General features: G+C 53.6%; 1 protein-coding gene across 3 annotated transcripts in view; it reads right to left on the bottom strand.

Moving 5' to 3' along the window:
• Positions 1–1,633: 1,633 nt before the first annotated feature.
• Cuedc1 (CUE domain containing 1) overlaps positions 1,634–19,437 on the bottom strand; it is an 83,109-nt gene continuing 65,305 nt past the window's right edge. For 2 of the 3 annotated variants that reach the window (XM_021658138.2, XM_060387005.1), the window contains exons 3-11: positions 16,716–16,843; positions 11,995–12,121; positions 11,173–11,365; positions 9,960–10,043; positions 8,190–8,261; positions 7,270–7,363; positions 6,529–6,587; positions 5,565–5,635; positions 1,634–3,187 (exon numbers count right to left, since the gene is read on the bottom strand). In XM_021658138.2, the coding sequence (XP_021513813.1) occupies positions 5,568–5,635; positions 6,529–6,587; positions 7,270–7,363; positions 8,190–8,261; positions 9,960–10,043; positions 11,173–11,365; positions 11,995–12,121; positions 16,716–16,843 (825 nt within the window). In that variant the 3' untranslated portion in view covers positions 1,634–3,187; positions 5,565–5,567. The remainder of the gene's footprint in view (positions 3,188–5,564; positions 5,636–6,528; positions 6,588–7,269; positions 7,364–8,189; positions 8,262–9,959; positions 10,044–11,172; positions 11,366–11,994; positions 12,122–16,715; positions 16,844–19,437) is intronic. The other variant, XM_060387006.1, reaches the window with a different exon arrangement.

Below are 19,437 nucleotides of genomic sequence, written 5' to 3' on the forward strand. Positions count from 1 at the left end.
AAGCACTTCCCACTTCTGGAGTGCTAGGCTCTCCCTGCTGGTAGACAGATATCTTATAAGCATTTCTAATAAGCTTCCAGGGAGTACATGGAGCACATTTTGAGGAGAGGCAAGGAGCTTTCAGGTGAGTTAGCCGGGAGCCCCTTTTCTAGCCTAACCCAGCTCCAATTTTGTGATCTTGGTAGGTCACCTAAAGTTATGTCATTTCCTTGTCTGTAAGGTGGTTGTTATTGGGCAAGGTCAGCTTGGCTCATGAAACACGTGACTGACAGCCTGGAGCCGTCTGACTTGATTACAGATTTGAACCTCCTTGGGCACTTTAAAAACAAGCCTCATAGTCGGTGATTTAATTGGTCTAGAGTACTAAGCATAGAATTTTGGAAAACCATTTGAGGAGTAGCCTAACACCACGGCTCCCAAATTCCAGCGTGTGTATAGGAAACACAGATTGCATGGTTACGGCCCCCACTTTCTGACTCAGAAGGCCTGGAAGGGAACATTTCTTTTTTAAAAAAAAATTTTATTTAAAATTATGCACATATGTGTGTGTGTGTGAGAGAGAGAGATGTCAGAAGTGAGCATCAGAGGCAAAGGAACTAGAGTCACAGGCAATTGGGAGTTGCCTGGTAGGCGTTGGGAGTTTGAACTTGGTTCCTCTCCAGGAGCAGTGTTTGCCCTTAGCCACACAGCCTGCTCCCCAACCCTGAGAACAAGCATTCCTACCAGCTCACAGGTGGCTTTTTCAGTACTGCATACCTCTAGGACACTGATGAACAACTGGCCAGAGGCTGGACGAGAATCTTCGTTTGCCTAGCACAGCAGGCCAGCTGTTCCGGGGATGCTGCCCTACCAGCCTACCTCTACCTGCTGGGGTCAAGGTAGGACTCTGATGGAAAGGCATGGGGACAGTTGTTTGTGTCGTAGCTTGAAATCCTTTCCTTGGGAGACAGCCTTGGCGGGATGACCCAGAGTCCAGAACAAGATGTGTTGTTAAAAGCCACAGGGGGGCCTTTGGCTCCACACGAAGAATTTTTAACCTTGAATTACCGGTTCAGCAGAGGGCATACGTTTCCTCTTTCAGTAGCCAGCGCCCTATCCCTGCCAGTGTAAGGGTGAAAAGGGAGTCCAGCTAAGTTGGGGGCAGAGGAAGCTATGACACTTCTAGAGGAAGAACCTTGTGTTCCCTTTCAAGTGTGAGGCACACACCTGAGCGATGCACACCTCGGAGCTTCCAATAGGCCCAACGTCACCAACACACCAGAAGCTTTGCGTTTAATGCAGGGTGGCACAGCAAGGCGCTTTCGCAACCAGCTGTGTTTCTCAACACCGTTCTCTCCATTATCAGCAAGTGGTTTCTCGTGTGGCAAAGAGGAAGGAAGGAGCAGCGCTAGACAAAGCCAGCAGGTCGCACAGGCAGCAGGCGTCACCACCTGAGGCGGTATGCAGGGCGCCTGAGTCCTTTGGACCCTAGAAATAGTCTTGAGAGTGAACCCAGCAAGGGCACGGGAGGGTAGGGTGGGGATGGGGGAAAGCGGGGCCACCCAAGGATTCCGCATGTCTCCAGAGGCCAAATTCTCCCCTATAAGGCAAAAGGAGGGAGGGTCCAGCCCACGCCGCCAGCCACATCAGAGCACCACGAGAACACCAAGTCTTTATTACCGGAATTCCTATGAAACAGCTCCAAGGAAACAAACCGCACACAGGAGGGGGAAAAAAAAACAAAAAACAACAAAGTGACACACACAGACCTAGGGCTTTCCCCGAGTGTGGCTAGCCCTGGAGCAGGGAAGGCCCAGACACGTCTGGAGCACAGTCTAGCTGCCCAGTGCTCCTGGGAGGTAGGGAGCTGTCCTCTCCAGGGGGTCACAGGCCTGGCCCGGGGCCAGCGTGGTCCCCACCCCCACCCCGCACTGCACACGCTTCCAGACTTGGTTACTACTCCCTGCGCGCACTGCTCTCCCGAGCCCGGGGAAGCTCGACCAACCAGCAGGAGTTGAGGAGTCGAAGCGATTGCGGTCCCATTCCCGCTACGCTCCCACTTCCTGCCAGCGCCTATCACCCAAGCATCCTCCACCAGGATCCCACCCGCGCCTGCCCAGGCTTCCTGGCTCTCTCTAAAGGTTAGCGCGTTCCCAGGTCATGGGACAGCGGCACGTGGGTGCCGCCTCCGTCCCTTTGGCAGTGGTTGGTGCCGGCTAAGAGTTCCTAGAATCGGAGTGTTCTTTCTCAGGTCACCTCTGATTCTCCACCTGAGGCACCCGGCAAGTTCTTGTTTCTAGGTGCTTACCAGGCCCCTCTCCTGCCCCAGGCTGGCAGCCTCTGCAGCTTGCGCTTCAGCCCTGCTCCTTCTCAGTTGGGGTCACTCCCACCCTGAAACTCCAGCGCCTCCCCATCTTATAAAACCGAAGGACTGGTCCGGCCCCCGAGGAACTGTGATGTAAATTTACAACCAGCTTCCGTCTTCTGCCAAACTAAAGACCCTGCCTAGACAGAATCCCTCCAGCTCCGGGGTCACCCTCCCCATCCCTGCTGGGTCAAGAGGAGGCTGCTGGAGGTGACAGCCAGCCCTTAATAGAAGCAGCCCTATGAGCTGGACCTGACAAGGCCAGAGTGTCCAGAGTTCCGTGGAGGGGGCGGGGCCAGGAGTCAGCAGTCAGGGGCAAGGCTGAGGTGCAGACCTTTGGGGAAAAAAGGCCACAGGGGGCGGTGGCGGAGGGGGGGGAGTTCAGACCCACTGTGACAGGCCAGGAGAGAGGGGAAAGAAGCAGAAGAACCCTCATCAGGCTCAAAAAGCCTCAGGATGGGTCATTTTGCAGTTCCTAAACTGCAACCTTGGCGCTTGCTTCCTAGAATCTTGACTTTTTTCTTTTCTTTTCTCTTCTTTTCTTTTCTCTTCTTTTCTTTTTCTTTTGAAGGGAGGGGTGGTTCCTGTATTTCTGCTCATTCCCTGTAGAGGAGCCAGACTATAAGTGGGCTTGTGGCTGGCTTCTGTCCCTCCTCCAATCACAAGCAACTCTGAAAGTTCTAAGTCCTTTGGAAAGTGGCAGTGGCTGGGCTGTGGCTGAAGAAGCCTGGGCCTTGGTGTGCAAGCACCATCTGTCTCTGCTGCAGCTGGAGGGCACTGGTGTTGCTGTCTGGTCGCCTCCACGGGGTAAGAGCAGCTCTGGCAAGGTGAAGCCGACAGCACCTGGGGAGCAGGGAAAATGTGTGAAGTTTTCATCAAAGGGGCACCCTGGTCTTTCCCTGCCACTGGTTCTTGGAGAATATGAGGTGCCTCCTCCTTTCTCCAGTGGCTCAAAATCATCCTGGGGACCCTGCTCAACTTCAGGAACCTGACTAGCAAGACATGGAGTTGGAGAATGGCATGGGAAGGAAGCCCCTGCATGGGGAGGCCTCACAGGTGGGAGACTGACCCACCCAGCCTGTGTCTGGTTAGTATCTCCAAGTAGCTTACACTAAGTAAGAGGACTTGAAGGGGCAGAAAAGCAATCCCAGGCTAGAAGAATTTGGTGGGCTTCAGGCACCAGGCTGAGCTCTTAAGACTTTTGCTCAGAAGACACATGAAAAACAAAACAAAACAAAACAAACAAACAAAAAAAACCAACCATTATGGCAGAAGTAGGGCTAAAGTGGTGTTTGGTGGCCAGGCTGTGGTGGCACATGCCTCTAATCCCAACACTCAGGAGGCAGAAGGGGGAAGATCTCTGTGAGTTCAAGGCCAACCTGGTCTAGTTCCCGGACAGCCAGAGCTAAAAAAAAGAAATAGTGTCTCAAAAACAAACAAACAAAACAAAGCAAACAAAAAGTGGTGTTTGGTGATGGGATTGACAGGTAGAGCAATGAAGACATGAGTGACAAATCTGTCAAGACTCTGATGGGAAAAGGCAGAAGGAGAAAGGAAGCAGGGAAAGACTGGCTGGCAGTGAGTTGACAGGATGCTCTGTAGAGACCACAGGGTACAGGAGGGACCTAGCTGATCTGGAAGAGCAGCTACTGTAGAATGGACAGATGGGCCCTTAGAGCAGGAAGGGAGAAGACTGAGGAGAGTCAAGGGCAGAGCAACGGATAGGCAGGCTCCTAGAAAAATCAGGGCTTCTGGGGTTATAGGCAAGCCAAGAAGAGTTTCAGCCAAAACCTGAGCACTGAGTGTAGACAGGAGCACCAATGCACAGCAGCCCCTGGACCTGCCAGGAGACAACCTTGATTCAGTCTTTTTCTGGAGGCTGCCAGGTTGCAGTAGACAAAGCAGGATGCTGGCTTTTACAGTGGGGACCTGAGAGGGGAAAAAGTTGGAAGACTCAAAAGTGATGAGCAAGTCCTGACATGGGGTGGCTTTGGGAGGTACTTGTTTTCCCTAGGGACCAGTGGGATGAAAGATGGGGTAGGAATGTGGGTATTTTCCTAGCTGCCCTTACTTGGGTACTCCAGAAAAGTGGGAAGCTGGGGTGAAACTCTATGGGTGAGGAAAGCCTGAGGAACACAGCAGAAGAAAGCTGAAGAGAAGAATGTGGATGTGGGACAAAAGGGAAGAGGGTGCTGCCTACATTTGCTGGCTGTGCCCTCTCTTGCCTGGATATCTCACCTCTACAACTACCCTAGGAGGAGCATCTGTTCCTCCATATTGGAAACAGACCTGCCAAACCACAGCTCAGGAAAGCCTAGTAGATGCTGAACACTGGAAGCAGGACAGCAGCTGGACAAGTAAAGCAGATGGGTGGGCAGGCTTTCTCACTGGGGGCGGGGCACACGGAGAAGGACAGGCATGCCTAGTCTCTGCAGATGTATGTCCCCCAGAAGAGTATACAAGGGAGACAGGAGGAAAGGCAGACCAGCCCTAGGGCTCTGGACAGAAGTAGCCATTCCAGGGGCTATTTCCTGACCTTCAGCAGATCCCTGACCATCCAACCTAGGCAGAAGACTGAACATAGTTCTGCATGTTCGTGGCTACCACAATGTTTCTTACATTATCCTCTTAATATTCGCTGTGTGTCCTGGAATTTCTCTTCAGTGGGGCTGCAAGCTTTTCAAGGTTAAATGCTGATTTGGTTTTTTTTCTGCTCAGGGCAGCTGTCAAAGGCAGGTGCGATTATTGTTTGCCAAATGAAAAAACAACCAGTTTCTTAAAAGTTTAAAAGGCAGGTGTGATGTAGCAAGTCTGTAATCCCAGCACTTGGGAAGAGGAGACCGGAGGGTCTGAAGTTCAAAGCCAGCATTGTCTGTATCAGCAGTGCATTCAAGGGTAACGGGGTTACATAAAACTGCATTAAAAAAAAAGTGGGTAGTGGGTGGCACATGCCTTTAACCCCAGCACTCAGTACTTGGAAGGCAGAAGCAGGCAGATCTCTGAGAGTCTGAGATCTACAAAGTGAGATTCAAAAAAGCCATATATATATATATGTCATGCTGGTATGCAGGGGGAAATTGTGTTCTGCCACAGGAGAAGTAAACCAGGATCAGTGTTACTGTGATATTGCATCCCAGCACTTCTGGATCCCTGGGAAGACACATGGTGGGGCAAGGTCTTCATCCAAGCTGCTCCTGCAAGCTTTGGCCCCAAGCCATACCTCTTACTGTCCTTCTCTTAGGGCCTCTTCCACCTTAGGTACCTCCTGCCGCCTTCCCCGGAAGTCTTCATCTGAAAGGCAAAGGGAAACCTCATCTCCCACCCTGCAGAACCTCATTCCGGCCTGTCCCCAGGCTGGGCAGGGGAGCTGCCTCAGCTCTGTCCCTTTGCTTGGATCCTGATCCCTAGGTAGCAGCGTGAGCGTGTGGTGAGAGAGTCAAATGGCAACCCTGTGCTGGCCTGCCTCTACCACTGAGCTCTAAGGCCCTGGATAAGTCTTACTCTTGTTTGGGCCTTGGTTTCCTAATCTATTAAGTAGGATAGGGGTGATGGAGTATCCAGAAGACCGCCAAGGCCTTCTAGTCTTTGTATCTGGGTGTCTCCTAACCCTTTAAGAGCCTGTGATGAAGGCACATCCTTGGGTGGCCTAGTCTTCTGACTCCTTGTGGCCTTTGGAAGGGACTGGATAAAAAAAGTTCAAGGCCTTCAGGCTAGAGCTTTCTTTTTTTCTTTTCTCTTTTGCATTTTTGAGACAGGGTTTCTCTGTGCAAGCTCAGGCTGTCCTGGAACTCACTCTGTAGACCAGGCTGGCGTCGAACACACAGAAACCTGACTGTCTCTGCCTGTGCCTCTCAAGTGCTGGGAAAGGCATGTGCCACCACTACCTGGCTAGACTGAAGCTTTCTAACTTGTCCATCTCTGAGGGCTGTCAGTCTGTCCCTCACTCCCTGGAGAACATTCTCCAGGAACAGTGTCTGGTACGCTGGGCTCCCCTTCAGACACTACAGGAAGGGGGTGGCATTGTGTTCACCACATGCCAAGGATCCACATTTCCATGGGCCACCTGCCTGCCAGCCCTTGACATGTCCCCCCTCCCCTGCTGAACATTTAACAGCCGGGACCTCCTCTCAAAGGGTCACCCATCACAAGCAAATTGGAGTTCAATGTTCCCCGCCCTGCCTCACCATAAGCATGGCCCTCCACATCATCCAGGAGGTTGGCTGTCGATGCAGCAGCCCCCAGCCTGTCGGACTGCTCAGGAAAACTAGCCCAGAGATGAGTGATAACTGTCACCACTTATTCAGTCTGCCTGTGCTCTGTCCTCCCACCCACTCCCAACCTCAAGAGGCTTCTACCTTCCCTCCTGTCCCCAAACTGCCTCACACGGCCCAGGCCCCTCTCCTGGGATCAGCCAAGCAGCTAGCCAGCCCCGACCCCCTTATTCTGCTCCCATCTCTGGTGACTTTCTCCTTGTTCCCCTTTGGCTACTAAGCTTTCAATATCCCTGGGCTCCTTTGGATAACCAGGGATGAGAGCTCAGATATGAAGACAGGGAAACATCTTTTCGTTCAAAGAACCAAAAGTGGAAAAGCAGGCCTCTGGAGACAAGGCTGCAGAGGGGTGAGGGTGGCTATGAACCAGCTCAATTAGCAAAATTAGGGAGAGGTTTGCTGATTTCAAAGGGAGGGCCACGTTTTCTCCCAAATTGCAGATGACTCAAGGCCAAAAGTAGAGAAGGCATAGGAAGGACAGTGTCCTAGGGAAGGGACACAGGAGCTGTTCACAGGGTGTCCTGGTTCCCAAGCAAGGAGGGGAGGCCACAGATCCCACACCGGAGGAAGGTGCAGTTTCAAGGGGTCCAGGCGGGACCTCCATCACTGTTCCTAAGACTCGCCACCCCAACCCAGTGCCAAGCAGAAGGATACGACGGAAGCTTCGGTAAATGTTTCCTCTTTGACTTCCTCATTTTGGTCTTCTCAGAGAAGGCTCGGGCTAGCTCAAACAGCTTCCTACGCGTGGCTGGGGCAGAGAGACTCGTGAGCCCTCCGTGCTCCAGCCAGCCAGAGCATCAGATGGCTTCCCTCCAGGTTTTGGAGGCAGCCAGGGCAGCACCAGGCCCCTTGGGTGGGGACTGGGAAGAGGAAAGTGACAGGAATTACAGACACCAGTGCCACCTAGGGAGCAAGTGTGCCATCCCAGGTCGGCCTCCAGGGGCAGCACAGGCCACCACTAATCAAGTCCATGGCCTGCCTCCAGTCCAAGATCCGGGTATTCCTTCCCTAGAGGCAACAGCGGCAGATCTTGGCTTTCTTTCCCGCCTCCGGTTGCGACGGCCTTCCCGCCCCTCCCCAGCCACCTCCACAGTTGGTGCCAGGATTTCCATGACTCATCGGAAATTTCCCCTGAAATAAAACCTTGAAAGGATCCCAGCCTCATGCCCACTGGTTATGGGTCTGTGAGACGGAAAAGAGGAGGATGACAAAAAGCGGGCAGTGGGAGGAGGTCTCTGTCCCCAAAACGTCTCCCATTCCCTCAGAAGACAGACTCAGGCAGTGACTCCTGTCTTGGCCAAGCCCTCACACCACAGAGAATGTGAACGCTGACTCGCATTATTTTTCTGCAGACAGCTGGCTCAAGAGGATTTAAACTTAATTTGTCTCCAGACTCAAGCTGCAGAATAAGGGAAGGAAAGAAGGCTGGGGAGCTGGCCTGTGATTAAAATGTCACCTGAGTTCACCAAGAGTCAATAGCATTTAAAACCCTCAGGTTGGGGAGGGGCCCGGCCCTCCTCTGAGGGCCTGCCTCACGAGAGCGGGGAGAAGGAGGGGACAAGCTCAGGACTCACATTTTCCCATGTGTTTCAACTTGTCCCTGAATAAGGCATCTTCTGACGCAGTGGGGTTGGTATCACTGGTTCCTGGAAGGAGGAGACACCTGCTAAGGGACCAGGCCCACTGGTTCTCAGAGGTCCCACTAAGAGTGAGTGAGAAGCCACCAAGGCCCCAGGGAAGTAAGTCAGAGGGTGCCTCTCCATGGTGGTTTCTGTCCATCCTTTCGTTACAGCAAAAGTGCAGGCTTCTTCCCTAACCACAGGAGTTTGAGGAAAGTTGCGAGAGTGCATCCGTCCTTCTCGAAAGACACCTTTTCCTCTTCTGAGCAGCTGAGGGCAGTCTTAAGATCTGCTGCCCGTGTGGAAGTTGGCTGGCATTGGGCCCCAGCTTCCATAACAGCCCCATACTCTCAAAGTCATTATGCTAGTTTGAAATAAGCTGGGTGGGGAGCTTTATATCATGGAAGGCCCCAGGGACCGCAAACCAGGCTTCTCTGGCACACAGAGCAGAATATTGACCCTCTGTGCTCCCTAACTCCGGTGAATTGAAGCAGAGAGGACATAGAGCCAAGAATGCTGAGCAGATCCCGTCCTCCCAGGTGGTAGACAGGAAGGAGAGCAGGGCTCAGGTAAGAGTCAGAACCCAGTGACTCTGGGGCTCTGGGGGTAGCCTCCCAACTATCTCTCACTGTCCTTCAGCCGTAGCTCACCAACCTGTAACTTGGCTCATCCTGAGTCACCTTGCCTCCTAAGTTCTCTTTGAGTCTGTCTGATCCAGCTCAGCAGCCCCAGTGTCCCTCATTAATTTGGGATCAAGGACGAGAAGCTCTGTGAAAAACTCCCAGATGAACATCTGGTGGGGCCTAAGCGCCTGGCCTCTTGCTTATGAATCAGTTCTATGGGATTTTCTCTCACTGAGCTGGGATTAGCAGGGCGCCTTCCCCTTCTGTTCCTGCCTTCCCAGCTCAGCTGTAAGAAGGAGGCTCTCTCTGCTCCCTGAAAAACTGTTGAGCCTTTTTTGAATAGGTACATGGGGTGCCCGGCAGTAACTGGCTGGGGATCCAGAGGCCAAGTATGACAACAGGGCCTCTGTTCACACTCCCAGCCTCAGCTCTGCTCTCAGCCCGTGCATCCTAGCAATACTGTCTGGCCTTTCAGCCCCAGTGCTGCTGGCACTGGGGGGGAGTCGTGTGGTAGTTTGAAATGAGCTGGGGGTGGTTAGAGGACAGACTGTAAACAGGGCTTCTCTGGCCCTCTTGGGGCAGTTCTTGCTAAACCACCCTGTGCTCCAAGTTCAGAGTGTCTCTTGCTCACTTACTGCAGTTGACATCTCAGGGCAGACAATCCTCAGCTACTTAAGTGAATGAATGGGCCTTCCCGGATTGATCTCACCCTCTTTTTCTCCGTGCACTGGATACCATCAACATGTATGTCTTGCCTTTGCTTACTAATTAGGCAGTGAGCCTCATTAGGCCACGCCTCACAAGACTCGGAGGCCTTTCTACTCTCAGCTGCTATTAAGAGACATTACGTGGTTCAGCGTGTCCTCTGGTAGCCCAAGATCCAGAAATAGTTGGGAGGTCAGCCAGCCTACGGTAACCTACCGCTCGCAGGCCAGCAAGAACCTAGGGCCTCTCAGTGGAGAGGTTTATCTCACCCCACAGAAGGCCTCCCTTCTGGTTTGCTAAGGTCCACCCTTTCTCTGTCTCCTCAGTCTACCCCTTAACTCTCAATACAGGTGGTAAAGTTGGGGTGTGGGTTCTCTCTCAGGACAGCGGAGCTTACCTGGGACAGAGGCGGGGAAGCCAAAGTCATTCCCAACTGCCACGTTGCTGGATTTGGATTTCTGGGATTCATACTTCAATCGATCTGGAAAAAGAGATGGTTCCTATGAGGGAAGAGAACTCCAGGGTGCCCGGGGGGGGGGGGGAGGGTACATCAGAGGCTGCTGAAGGCCGAACCTCTGAAAGCACACATAAGTACACACATGCACACAAAATATTCACCCACAGGATCTACCAGCTCTCAAAGAGGTTGTGATGATAGAACAACCACCTGAAAAGCATTCGAGATGTTGGAATGCCACAGTTAGCAGCTTCCCGGGAGTCCAAGACTGATTTCTTACATTATTTTAGGGCCTTGATAAAGAGAGCTAAAGGCTCTCTTGGGACTCATGGTTCTCATGCCTCCTCTATGCTGGGGCTGCAGGTGTCAGCTGCATGCACAGCCAAGCCTTTTTTGGGGGGCGGGGGGTGTCAACACATGTTGTTTTTTATGTAGCTCTGGAAATCCTGGCACTCCCTCTGTAGACCAGACTGGCCTCAAACTCACAGAGATCCACCTGCCTCTGCCTCGAGTGCTGGGATTAAAGGTGTCCACCACCACTGCCTGCCTGGCTCCAGCCACTTTTATGCTGCCTGTGGGGCCTGCTTCCCCCAGCCCAACATGCCAGCTATACAATCTGTTCCTCCCCCCTCCCCGCCTCGTCACATCAGATTCCCTCCCTCCCTCGGTGACCTTTACAAGACCACCTCCACAGCCCTGTCTCCAAATCCTACCTCAAAAAGAAAAGGCAGCCTGGTTGGGGAGCAAATCCACCCATCCATACATCATGAAAAATACCCTGGTCTAACCTCCTCTATTCAGGAAGCCTCCCTTCTGGCACCTTGTCCTTGGGCATGAGACATGGTACCTCTGCCTCGTGGCTAGAAGTTCATGGGAAAGGCAGCATGTCTCCCCCTGTCATTCAAGCCAACGCTAATGCTGAGCTCAAACAGATATGCAGGGCGGAGGAGAAGGCCCAGGTGGTCACACCCTTTTTCCTGTGGTTTCCCAGATGTTCCCAACCCCCCTACTAGCTGTATCCTGGAGACCCAGGGAGGGCCAAGCTTATGCAGGTTAGAAAGCGCCGGGCATGCTGGCTTCCAGCACAATGCCTCCTGAGGCCTGAGGCTACTGCCCATCATTCTCTTCTTTCACGGCGAGGCTCAGTGCCCACCTCTCTCCAGGGCCAGAAGAAAGTCACGGTTGCGCTGCAGCTCCTTCATGAACTCCTCATTCTGCAGGAAGAGGGCAATTCTCTCGTCCTCCAGGTACTGCTTCCAGCGGCTGTCCTGGTCGCAGGCAGCAGGCCCTGGCACGGGAGGTGGGCCTCCCTCTCCACTCGTAGGCTTGGAGGCCCCGGGGTGACCCTGAGGAAGATCGAGCATACAGATCACCTACTTAAATCCATGTACAGCTGTACCCACATGTGCGCCTTCCCAGAATCCTCCAGCCCCATCTTATAGCTCCCTCCTCCCAGTGGAACCCAGTCATTAGCCAGCATTCACTGGGACAGCTCAGAACTGTCTCTGCATCAGAAGCAGGAAGGACATCAAGAGGACGTTTCCTCCCAACCTAGGGTCACCTCATTCCTGTTTCCGGAACCTAAATCCTCCTAAAAATCAATTTGCAAACAGCTCAGCCACCTGCCTGCACCAGTTGCATGCCCCCAATAGCAAGAACACCAGTACATCTGAAAGAAGGTCCCAGAAAGAGGAAGGCGCAGCCCTGGGCCCCACCATTAGCTACAGCGTTTCCCTCCCTCTGTCCTGAGGTCCTCCTCAGGCAGCCACCTTCCCGGGGCCCAATTGGAACCATCAGGCCAGACAGGAAGCCAGGAAGCCAGGCTGTGGCTTCATCTTTCTTTTCTTACAAACTCTTATCTACAGAAGCAGTTCCTCTGCCTGGGCTTGAAAACCAAGAAGCAACAGATTGTCACTTAGCCCAGAAGAGAGGCTGGACAGGCGGGTGGGCGTGGAGGTTTAAGGTAGCCGGTTACCTGAATGCTGTCCACCTGCCGGGGCAGGATTCGGAGAAAGTCATCCGGGAGGTTGCCCAGCAGGGGTGGGTTCCAGTTCCTGTAGCGCCTCTGACTTGCAGGTTGTCCGGAGCCCAGGACATCAATCCTGGGGGATGGGAGATGAGAGAACAGGCCTACTAGCCACAGTTCTGATGGCTCATCACAGGCCCTGGGGCAGATAGAGCTCTTACTCAGAGTGTCCCGAGCCCACACTGCCTTCAGGAAGAAGGCAGAGGCATGCATACTGCTGAATGAGGAAAATGGTACTGCCAAGAAGGATGGCAGCCAGGCGAGGGCCAGTGGGGATCTCTCCCTCTCATCACTGTGGCTCCCCTCAGTCAGCTCTGCTTTCCTTAACTCCTCAACCTTGGCCTTGGGATTAGGGCTACTTTCCCGTCACTCAGTGTCTGTGGTGCAAATGTCAGTGTTGTGAATTTAGATACAGACTTTATGAATGTCCCCTACAGATGGGGTGTGGGGGTGTGATTCTCAGATGCTTCTGTGCTTGCGTCCCTAGCTGGCACAGTGCCGAACTGTTAAGTGGTAGATACAAGCAGCCTGCCAACAGTCCATCCTGTCCTTGTTTGTTGAGGAAGGGAGCTCCCAAGATTCCTAGACAATAAAGCAGATCTGAGTTCCCATTCTGGCTCAACTACAGCCAGCAAAGGGAGGAGCACAGGAGAGACCCTGTTCTGGCCCCTGGTGTCTTGTTATCAAATCTAGACCTTGCTGACCTCCTGCCAAGTTTCTGGGAGTCATCCGCCCTCCCCTCCCAGCCCCCAACAAGCTGCAGCTTGAACAGCTGGAGGCCAGCGTTAAGCTCTTGCTTCCAAGGGTTCTATGGAGCCTCTCTTCCCAGGCAGGGTGTACCTGTGCCAGACAGCCAGGCCAGGAGAGGAAGAAGGGCCTGGCTGCCCTGACCCCAGGCTCCATCCTCAAGCCCAGGCCTGAAAGAAGGCTGGAGCTGGGCCAGGAGCTCCACAGCTCCTCAGCGGCCTGCTGCGTGGCAACCGCAGGACACGTGTCCTGCTGAATCAGGGAAATGACACATGGAGAGAGCAGGCGGCTGTGGGGTGGTGGGGGCCATGCTGGGCTCAGCCTGGCTTTGATTTTGGCCTCCAGCTCCAGGAATCCCTCCACCCCCTCACTGGAGGGGAGCTTTTCCGTCTGCTGCTAACTTGTGGAAATAACTTCCTTTCCTTTTCTATTTTGGGCTGGTGGCCCAGTGGGTATGAGGGGAGGGCGGGGGCAGCAGCAGATGGATAACCAGCTGCTAAGTGCTAGGGGCAGCCTGGAGACACACAGGGATCTCCAGAGAGGCGCCTGCAGGGGAACCCAGGACACAAATTCCCAGGCCAGGTTTCGTCCACAATGCTCTGCCACTTGTGTCCCTGTCCCAAGTTCTGTTTTCCTCCCGAGGGCCATCTGTCAGTCCCACAGACACCACTTCCAGCCGTAATGGAAGAAGGCTTGTCCAGTCCAGGCTTCGTTTGGGGTGAGGTCACACCTGGAAGCCACCCAGGGTAGCTGCACAAGGAAACTCTCTGACCAAAACCCTTCTAGACATTGTGGGGTAAGGGCTGACTGACTTTTCTTTTCTTTCTGTCTCCCTGGCTGCCGAGCTGAGGTCCTGGAGAAAAGACCGGCTCAGTCTCTTCCAAGCCTCTTGATGAAGTCACCCTCAGCTGCAGGGGGCCAGCCCAGCCCAGGGAGCCCAGCAACTCCGTTGTGGTTGGAAAGGAATGTCAGAAATGAGCTGTGAGGCAAAACTTTCGAAGGCTGCAATTTCAACACAAAAACAGCAGGCGGCCCGTGGAGGGGTCTGGGGCTTTTGAGACTCTGGCAGATGGAGGGAAGGACTGCAGTCGGGGAGGGGGAAGGAGACAGAGGCCAAGAGGATCTTCAGGGACTAAGTAAGCCCTTGGCGACCCCAAACTAGAATTTCAACCTAAGCAGGCGGCAGGGGATCCCATGGGATGTTGGACCTAGCTAGGAAGGATTTCAGAGATGGGCCTCTCCAGAAGCGGTTTTAGCGCAGTCTGGATGTGCAGTTCACAGTTCACAGTTCCTGTCACAGGTCTCATAGCTGGGTCATTCAGGCAAAACCTGAGCAAAGGATCTCAGGATTCCAGGTTTGTTTCTCTGGAATGGCCCTGCCCTCCTTGGGCCTAGCAGGACAGTATCTAAGCTCTGAAACTCTGCCCTATCTCCAGGCTCATCCTGGAGACATGGTGACAGAAAGGGGCCGACCCGTACCCCCTCTCAAATCTAACCTGCAGCAGCCAAAGATTTTTAGAATACCAGCCTCCCAGTGGCCTGCTGTGATCTAGCCCCCACAGCCTCCTGTAGTTGCAGGGTAAGGTGTGTGCTCTTGGCAAGCCCCATTGGGTCCCCAGGACCGAGAGTGGAGAATCCCCTGTGCTCCTCTCCACCCACTCTGGTGCACTACAGTTCCAGGAGTTCCCCGAGATGGCCCCCTGTCCCTGCCTCCAGGCCTTCGTACGTGCCCATTTTCCTCCGCCTGGAACACATTCCAGTCCTCAGTTTCCCTAGACTACTGCTAGGATGTGTGGACTTAAGGCTGTAGCTTGGGCAGCAGCTTTATGAGCCCTCGTGTTTGTGGCTCCCCTACATTCTGGTCTACAGAAGGGGGGCCCAGTGGACAAACAACACGCACACAAATTGTAATTGAAAATATTTAAGTTCTTTGGAGTAAGTGTTATGGTTTGGATCTGCAACGTCCCCCATGGGCTTGTATGTTTCAACACCAGCCTCTGTGGCACTGCTTTGGGAAGGTTTACAGGTAGGATCTAGATCTAGTAAGTCACTAGGGGCGGGCCTGCCTCTGGCTCGGGGCCAGCTCTCTCTGCTTCCTGATGCACAGTGATGTGAAGGCCCAGGGCCCTGCCCTCTTGCAGTCAGAACAGCTCTGCTATGCCTTCCCTGTCATAATGGACTAAAATCCCTCTCAAACGCATGAGCTCAAATCTTTCCTCTCTCAAGTCCTTGCCTTTTTTTTTTTTTTTTGTCACAACAACACAAATGAAATAGAGGATATGAAAACAGTAAAAATACACAAGTCAAGCGGGTTGGTGGTGGCCCACACATTTAATCCCAGTACTTGAGAGGCAGATCTCTGTGAGTTCTAGGCCAGCCTGGTCTACAACATCAGTTTTAGGACAGGTAAATCTAGACAAAGCAGCCTTGTCTCAAAACCCTGCCTCTCCCTGCCCAGCCTCCCAAAAAAAAAAAAAACCAACCCACCAAAAGTCAAAGGAAACCCATTTACCCCTGATCTTGGTAAGCTGCCAAAGGGGCGACCTTTGTGCTCTTCTCACTCAGGCCTCTAACTCCTGCTCCCCCAGCCTACATCTTCTGTACCACTTGTGACAGGCCCTAGTTCTCCCCTGTCCCTGACTCAATGGAGGACCTCTACCCCACTCAGCTAACTTCCCGGACTTCCTCAGCTCCCTAAGCTACAGTCTGACTTCTCAGCAGGGAGGTGAGGACATAGCAAGGAAGACAGAGGGCCTGAAAGTCAGGTGACCTGGGTGCACTCCCAGCTCCAAGCGCTGCAGACAGCAGTGACCCTCTCTGGAGGCTCAGCATCTAGCATCTTCTAAAATGGGCGACTGCAGTGCTTGCCACCTGAAGTGGCATTGTCTCTGGCATTTGAAGGGTACTTAGCAAATGGTAGCTGTTCTTACTGGCTCTCCAGGTCAGGCTCCCCACTACCACTCTCCTGGGGCTCCTAAGATGCCTCGCATGGGGGGAGGGGATTACAATAGCAGGTCCCCCAGTCTGTCATTCTAAGAAACAGCAGCTGCAGGACAAAGCAACCATACCTAGGCTCCAGCAGCCGCCAAACACAGGGCCCAGAAACGCAAACACCTCACATGCAATGGACACCGCTGGCAGCCAGCTTCATTTTAAGCTTCCAAATAACAAGAGTCTCAAAGCTGAGACAAGTCTCTGGGGACCTTGCTGCCCACTCTCCTGTCTCCAGTCATCAAACTAGAAACCAAACATCAGACCAGGAAACCACACAGCTTCACATTGCTTAAAAATCCCCTCACCATCACTAGCCCAGGGGTGACAAAGATTCATCCCACGGGTGACCGGTGGCTACCTGGGGGTGCTGGGTTGGGAGGGATTCTGAGGTTCTTCTCGCTACAGCAGGAGACCGCACAATGATTAACCGTTAACGTGTCCACAGGCCGAGGGAGGGAAGAGTCAATACAATATTTCATGAGCTCAGCTTCCTACCCTGCCTCTCCCTTGATTACACATCCCCAAAACCCGGAGGCTGTACCATATTTAATTAATTGCATCCCACAGGCATATGCTGCTACAGCCAACTATTTTATGTGGGTTCCAAACTCGGGTCCTCATGTTTCCTCTGCAGGCACCTTACGGGCAGCCATCTCCCTCGCCTTCCTCTTACTGACTCTCTAAATCAGCTGGCCACTGACCTCCCGGGGAACTGCCTGACTCTGCCACTCCGGCTTCGTGTGTCAGATGTGGGCTGCCATGCCCAGCTTCTATGGGCAGGGGGCTAGGAATTCAAGCCCATGGTTGTGCAACAAGCACTCTGCCTACTGAGGGCCGTTTCCCCAGCCCCACGGTGTGGAAGTTCTGCAAGCTCACCACCCCAACTCCGTCGTCTCCATCTCTGCCCCTGAGACAGAGCAGACTCTCACCGGGGAGGCGGAGTGGGAGGAGCCATCAGGTAAGGCCTGTCGAACACGTGCATGTGGTAGGCTGGAGGCGAGTACACAGGCGGGGGCTCTTCCTCAGAGCTGTCGGGCTCCAAGGTCCTTTCCAAGATCTAAGTCGGAGACAACAGAGAGAGACACAGTAGTAATTATTGGTTAGGACCTGAATACTCCATCCTTGAACCTCGGCGGCCAGGTATGGGCACGTACGCGTACTAGGGAGTCTTGCGCGTGCTGCTGGGAGCTGCTCCTTTGGGAGGCCAGCCTTACGCGTTGACACTAACACGTGGCTACCACAGCCCCTCAATTACACTCAGCAAACAGGATGGCACACTGCCCCGAAGGTCGTTCATGGTGGATGCTGCATCTAAGCAATGCTCAAGAGCAGCAAAGCAAACACAGCGAGACAGCGAGAGTGGCAGGAGGTGCTGGGGGCCCTGGGGCCCGTGGAGGAAGAGGTGTATTGATCTGGGTACCTAGCACGTGGTAGGTACATGCTATGAAACCTCACTGGACTGCACGCTTGAGACCCGTGTCCTCCATAGGCCTGTATTCTTCTCTGATGATGACATCGCTTATACCTTCTATTATCTTAACCCCAAACAGTCTGGCAAGTTAAGTCCCATTATTCCAATAAGAAAATTAAGGCCTAGGTGTGTTTTACTTGTTTTGTGGTGCCTGGAATTGAACCCAGAGCTGCAAATGCACGAAGCAAGTGCTCTATCACAGAGCTACAGCCCAGCTCTTTTTACCTTTATTCTGAAATAAGGTCTCAGTAAGTTGCCGTGGCTGGCCTCGAACCTGTCTCATTACTTCTCTCGGGAAGATGTAAACAAGAGAGGACACCGAGGACAGCCCAAAGAAGTGATCTCACCCAGGTCTAGGAGTTACTTAGAGGGAGAGACACCCCCTTCCCCCCCCAAAAAAAAAAGCCAGTTGTATCCTACTAGGCCCAGCCCAGCATGGGTAACAACCTCCTGAAAGCTCCAGAGTCCCTGAATCAGCTAACCTCTTGTCTGCTCCAGAATCTCTGAAATCCACCTGCAGCTGGGGCAGAAATATGTACAGCTGGGAGGTGGCTGTAGGAGGGAGGGAGTGGCTAAAATCACGGGTGACAGTTCTCTAATGACCCTTCCCACCTTCTGTGAGAGAACAGGCCCAAGCTTGCTGAAGGGCTGCTGTGGAAAGTCAGAGCTGTTCTGACTAAGATGGGAATGGCCATGTCAAGCTCAAAGGACAGCAGGACATAACACTTCTGACCACACACACACACACCTGCCTGCTGAGTGGCTCAGATTACAGGCCCTGTGAGGCTGAGGCTGGCAAAAAACCACCCACTGGCTTTAGATTGGAATCTTCAACCTGGACCTTGGCAAAAAACCACCCACTGGCTTTAGATTGGAATCTTCAACCTGGACCTTGGGCTTGATGGGCACACCCTTCCCTCAGGCTGCCTGTACACCCAGGGGAGATGTTCAGGGTGGGCAGCCCAGTAGCCTACTGTCCCTCTGGATCTTTCTCTCCACCCAGGAGGTAGAAAGCAGGGCAGGGAAAGATTCAGAGTAGGGCAAAGGCTGCGTTCCTGAGATCTGGTGGATATGAATCTGCCCCACCCCCACCCTACCCCCACCACCCCCAGAAGCATCCTCATTGATCCCTCCCACACACCTCGACCCACCCTGCCCCCACAGCTCTGCTCTCACTTTCTCAGCCACCAAAGAACCTGGGAAGGGCTCAGGGGCCCTGCCTGACTCAACCCCTGAGTCCCAGCCTCTCTTGAACCCTGGGTTCCTAGAAGACACCCCTAAAGCTGCGTCTCTGCTTCTGCCAGTCCAGGTTCCACTGATACATCTGACCCCTAGTCCAGACACACCCAGGACAGGGAGACTGGCAGGGACACCCTGGCAGTGAGCATGCGCGCGCGCACACACACACACACACACACATACACACACACACGAACACGCACGAGCACACGCACACATACACACACGCCAGCCTGATCCAAGGAGGCTCCCGCCCCGGAATGCGTGTTCTTTCCTGTGAGGCAGAAAGTATTTAAACAGATGCTTCTGCAGAACAAGAAGAATGAGGCTGCCTGGCTGGCCGGGCCACTGTGTTGCTCACCCCACATTCCACCAGGAAGGAGAGGAACACCAGGCAAAGGGAACAGTGCAAGGAATGGGCTCTTGGTCCACAGTGACAACCCTCCCCCCACCCCCCCTCACCCCCCGCCGCTGCCTAGCACAGGAGGTGCTGAGCAAGATCCTGGGTGCTACCTCTCTCAGGTCACACACACCTATTTTTGACAGTCCTTGGCTCTGAGGGACATGGTCCAGGCCTGGTCTGGTGAGAGGGAGAGGAGAGTTCCATGGGTGGGTTTCCTCTGATTTGTGGTGTGCCGCAAGACTCACGGAGCACAGGGGTCAGGCGGGCTCTGTAAATGTACGCTACAGCGCAGCTTGATTTTGGGTAAGCAGGTCAGCTCCAGAAAGGAAGCTCTGTAGTCCCAGAGGGAAACCCTAGTGTCTTTCAGCCCACCCCTCATCTTTCCAGACACAAGGAGCTTTCCTGGCTCTAAAGGTGTTAGAGGTTCTGTGGCCTCCTGGCCTAACGGAGTGTGGATGATGAATAACTGCCAGGTGTTCCAGAGGCTGGGAGGGAGGCAGGGTCTGGGCCGTTTATCTGACAGGAGCCATTTCTCTAT

The sequence above is a fragment of the Meriones unguiculatus genome, chromosome 7 (genome assembly GCF_030254825.1).
Source record: "Meriones unguiculatus strain TT.TT164.6M chromosome 7, Bangor_MerUng_6.1, whole genome shotgun sequence".
Lineage (NCBI taxonomy): Eukaryota > Metazoa > Chordata > Mammalia > Rodentia > Muridae > Meriones > Meriones unguiculatus.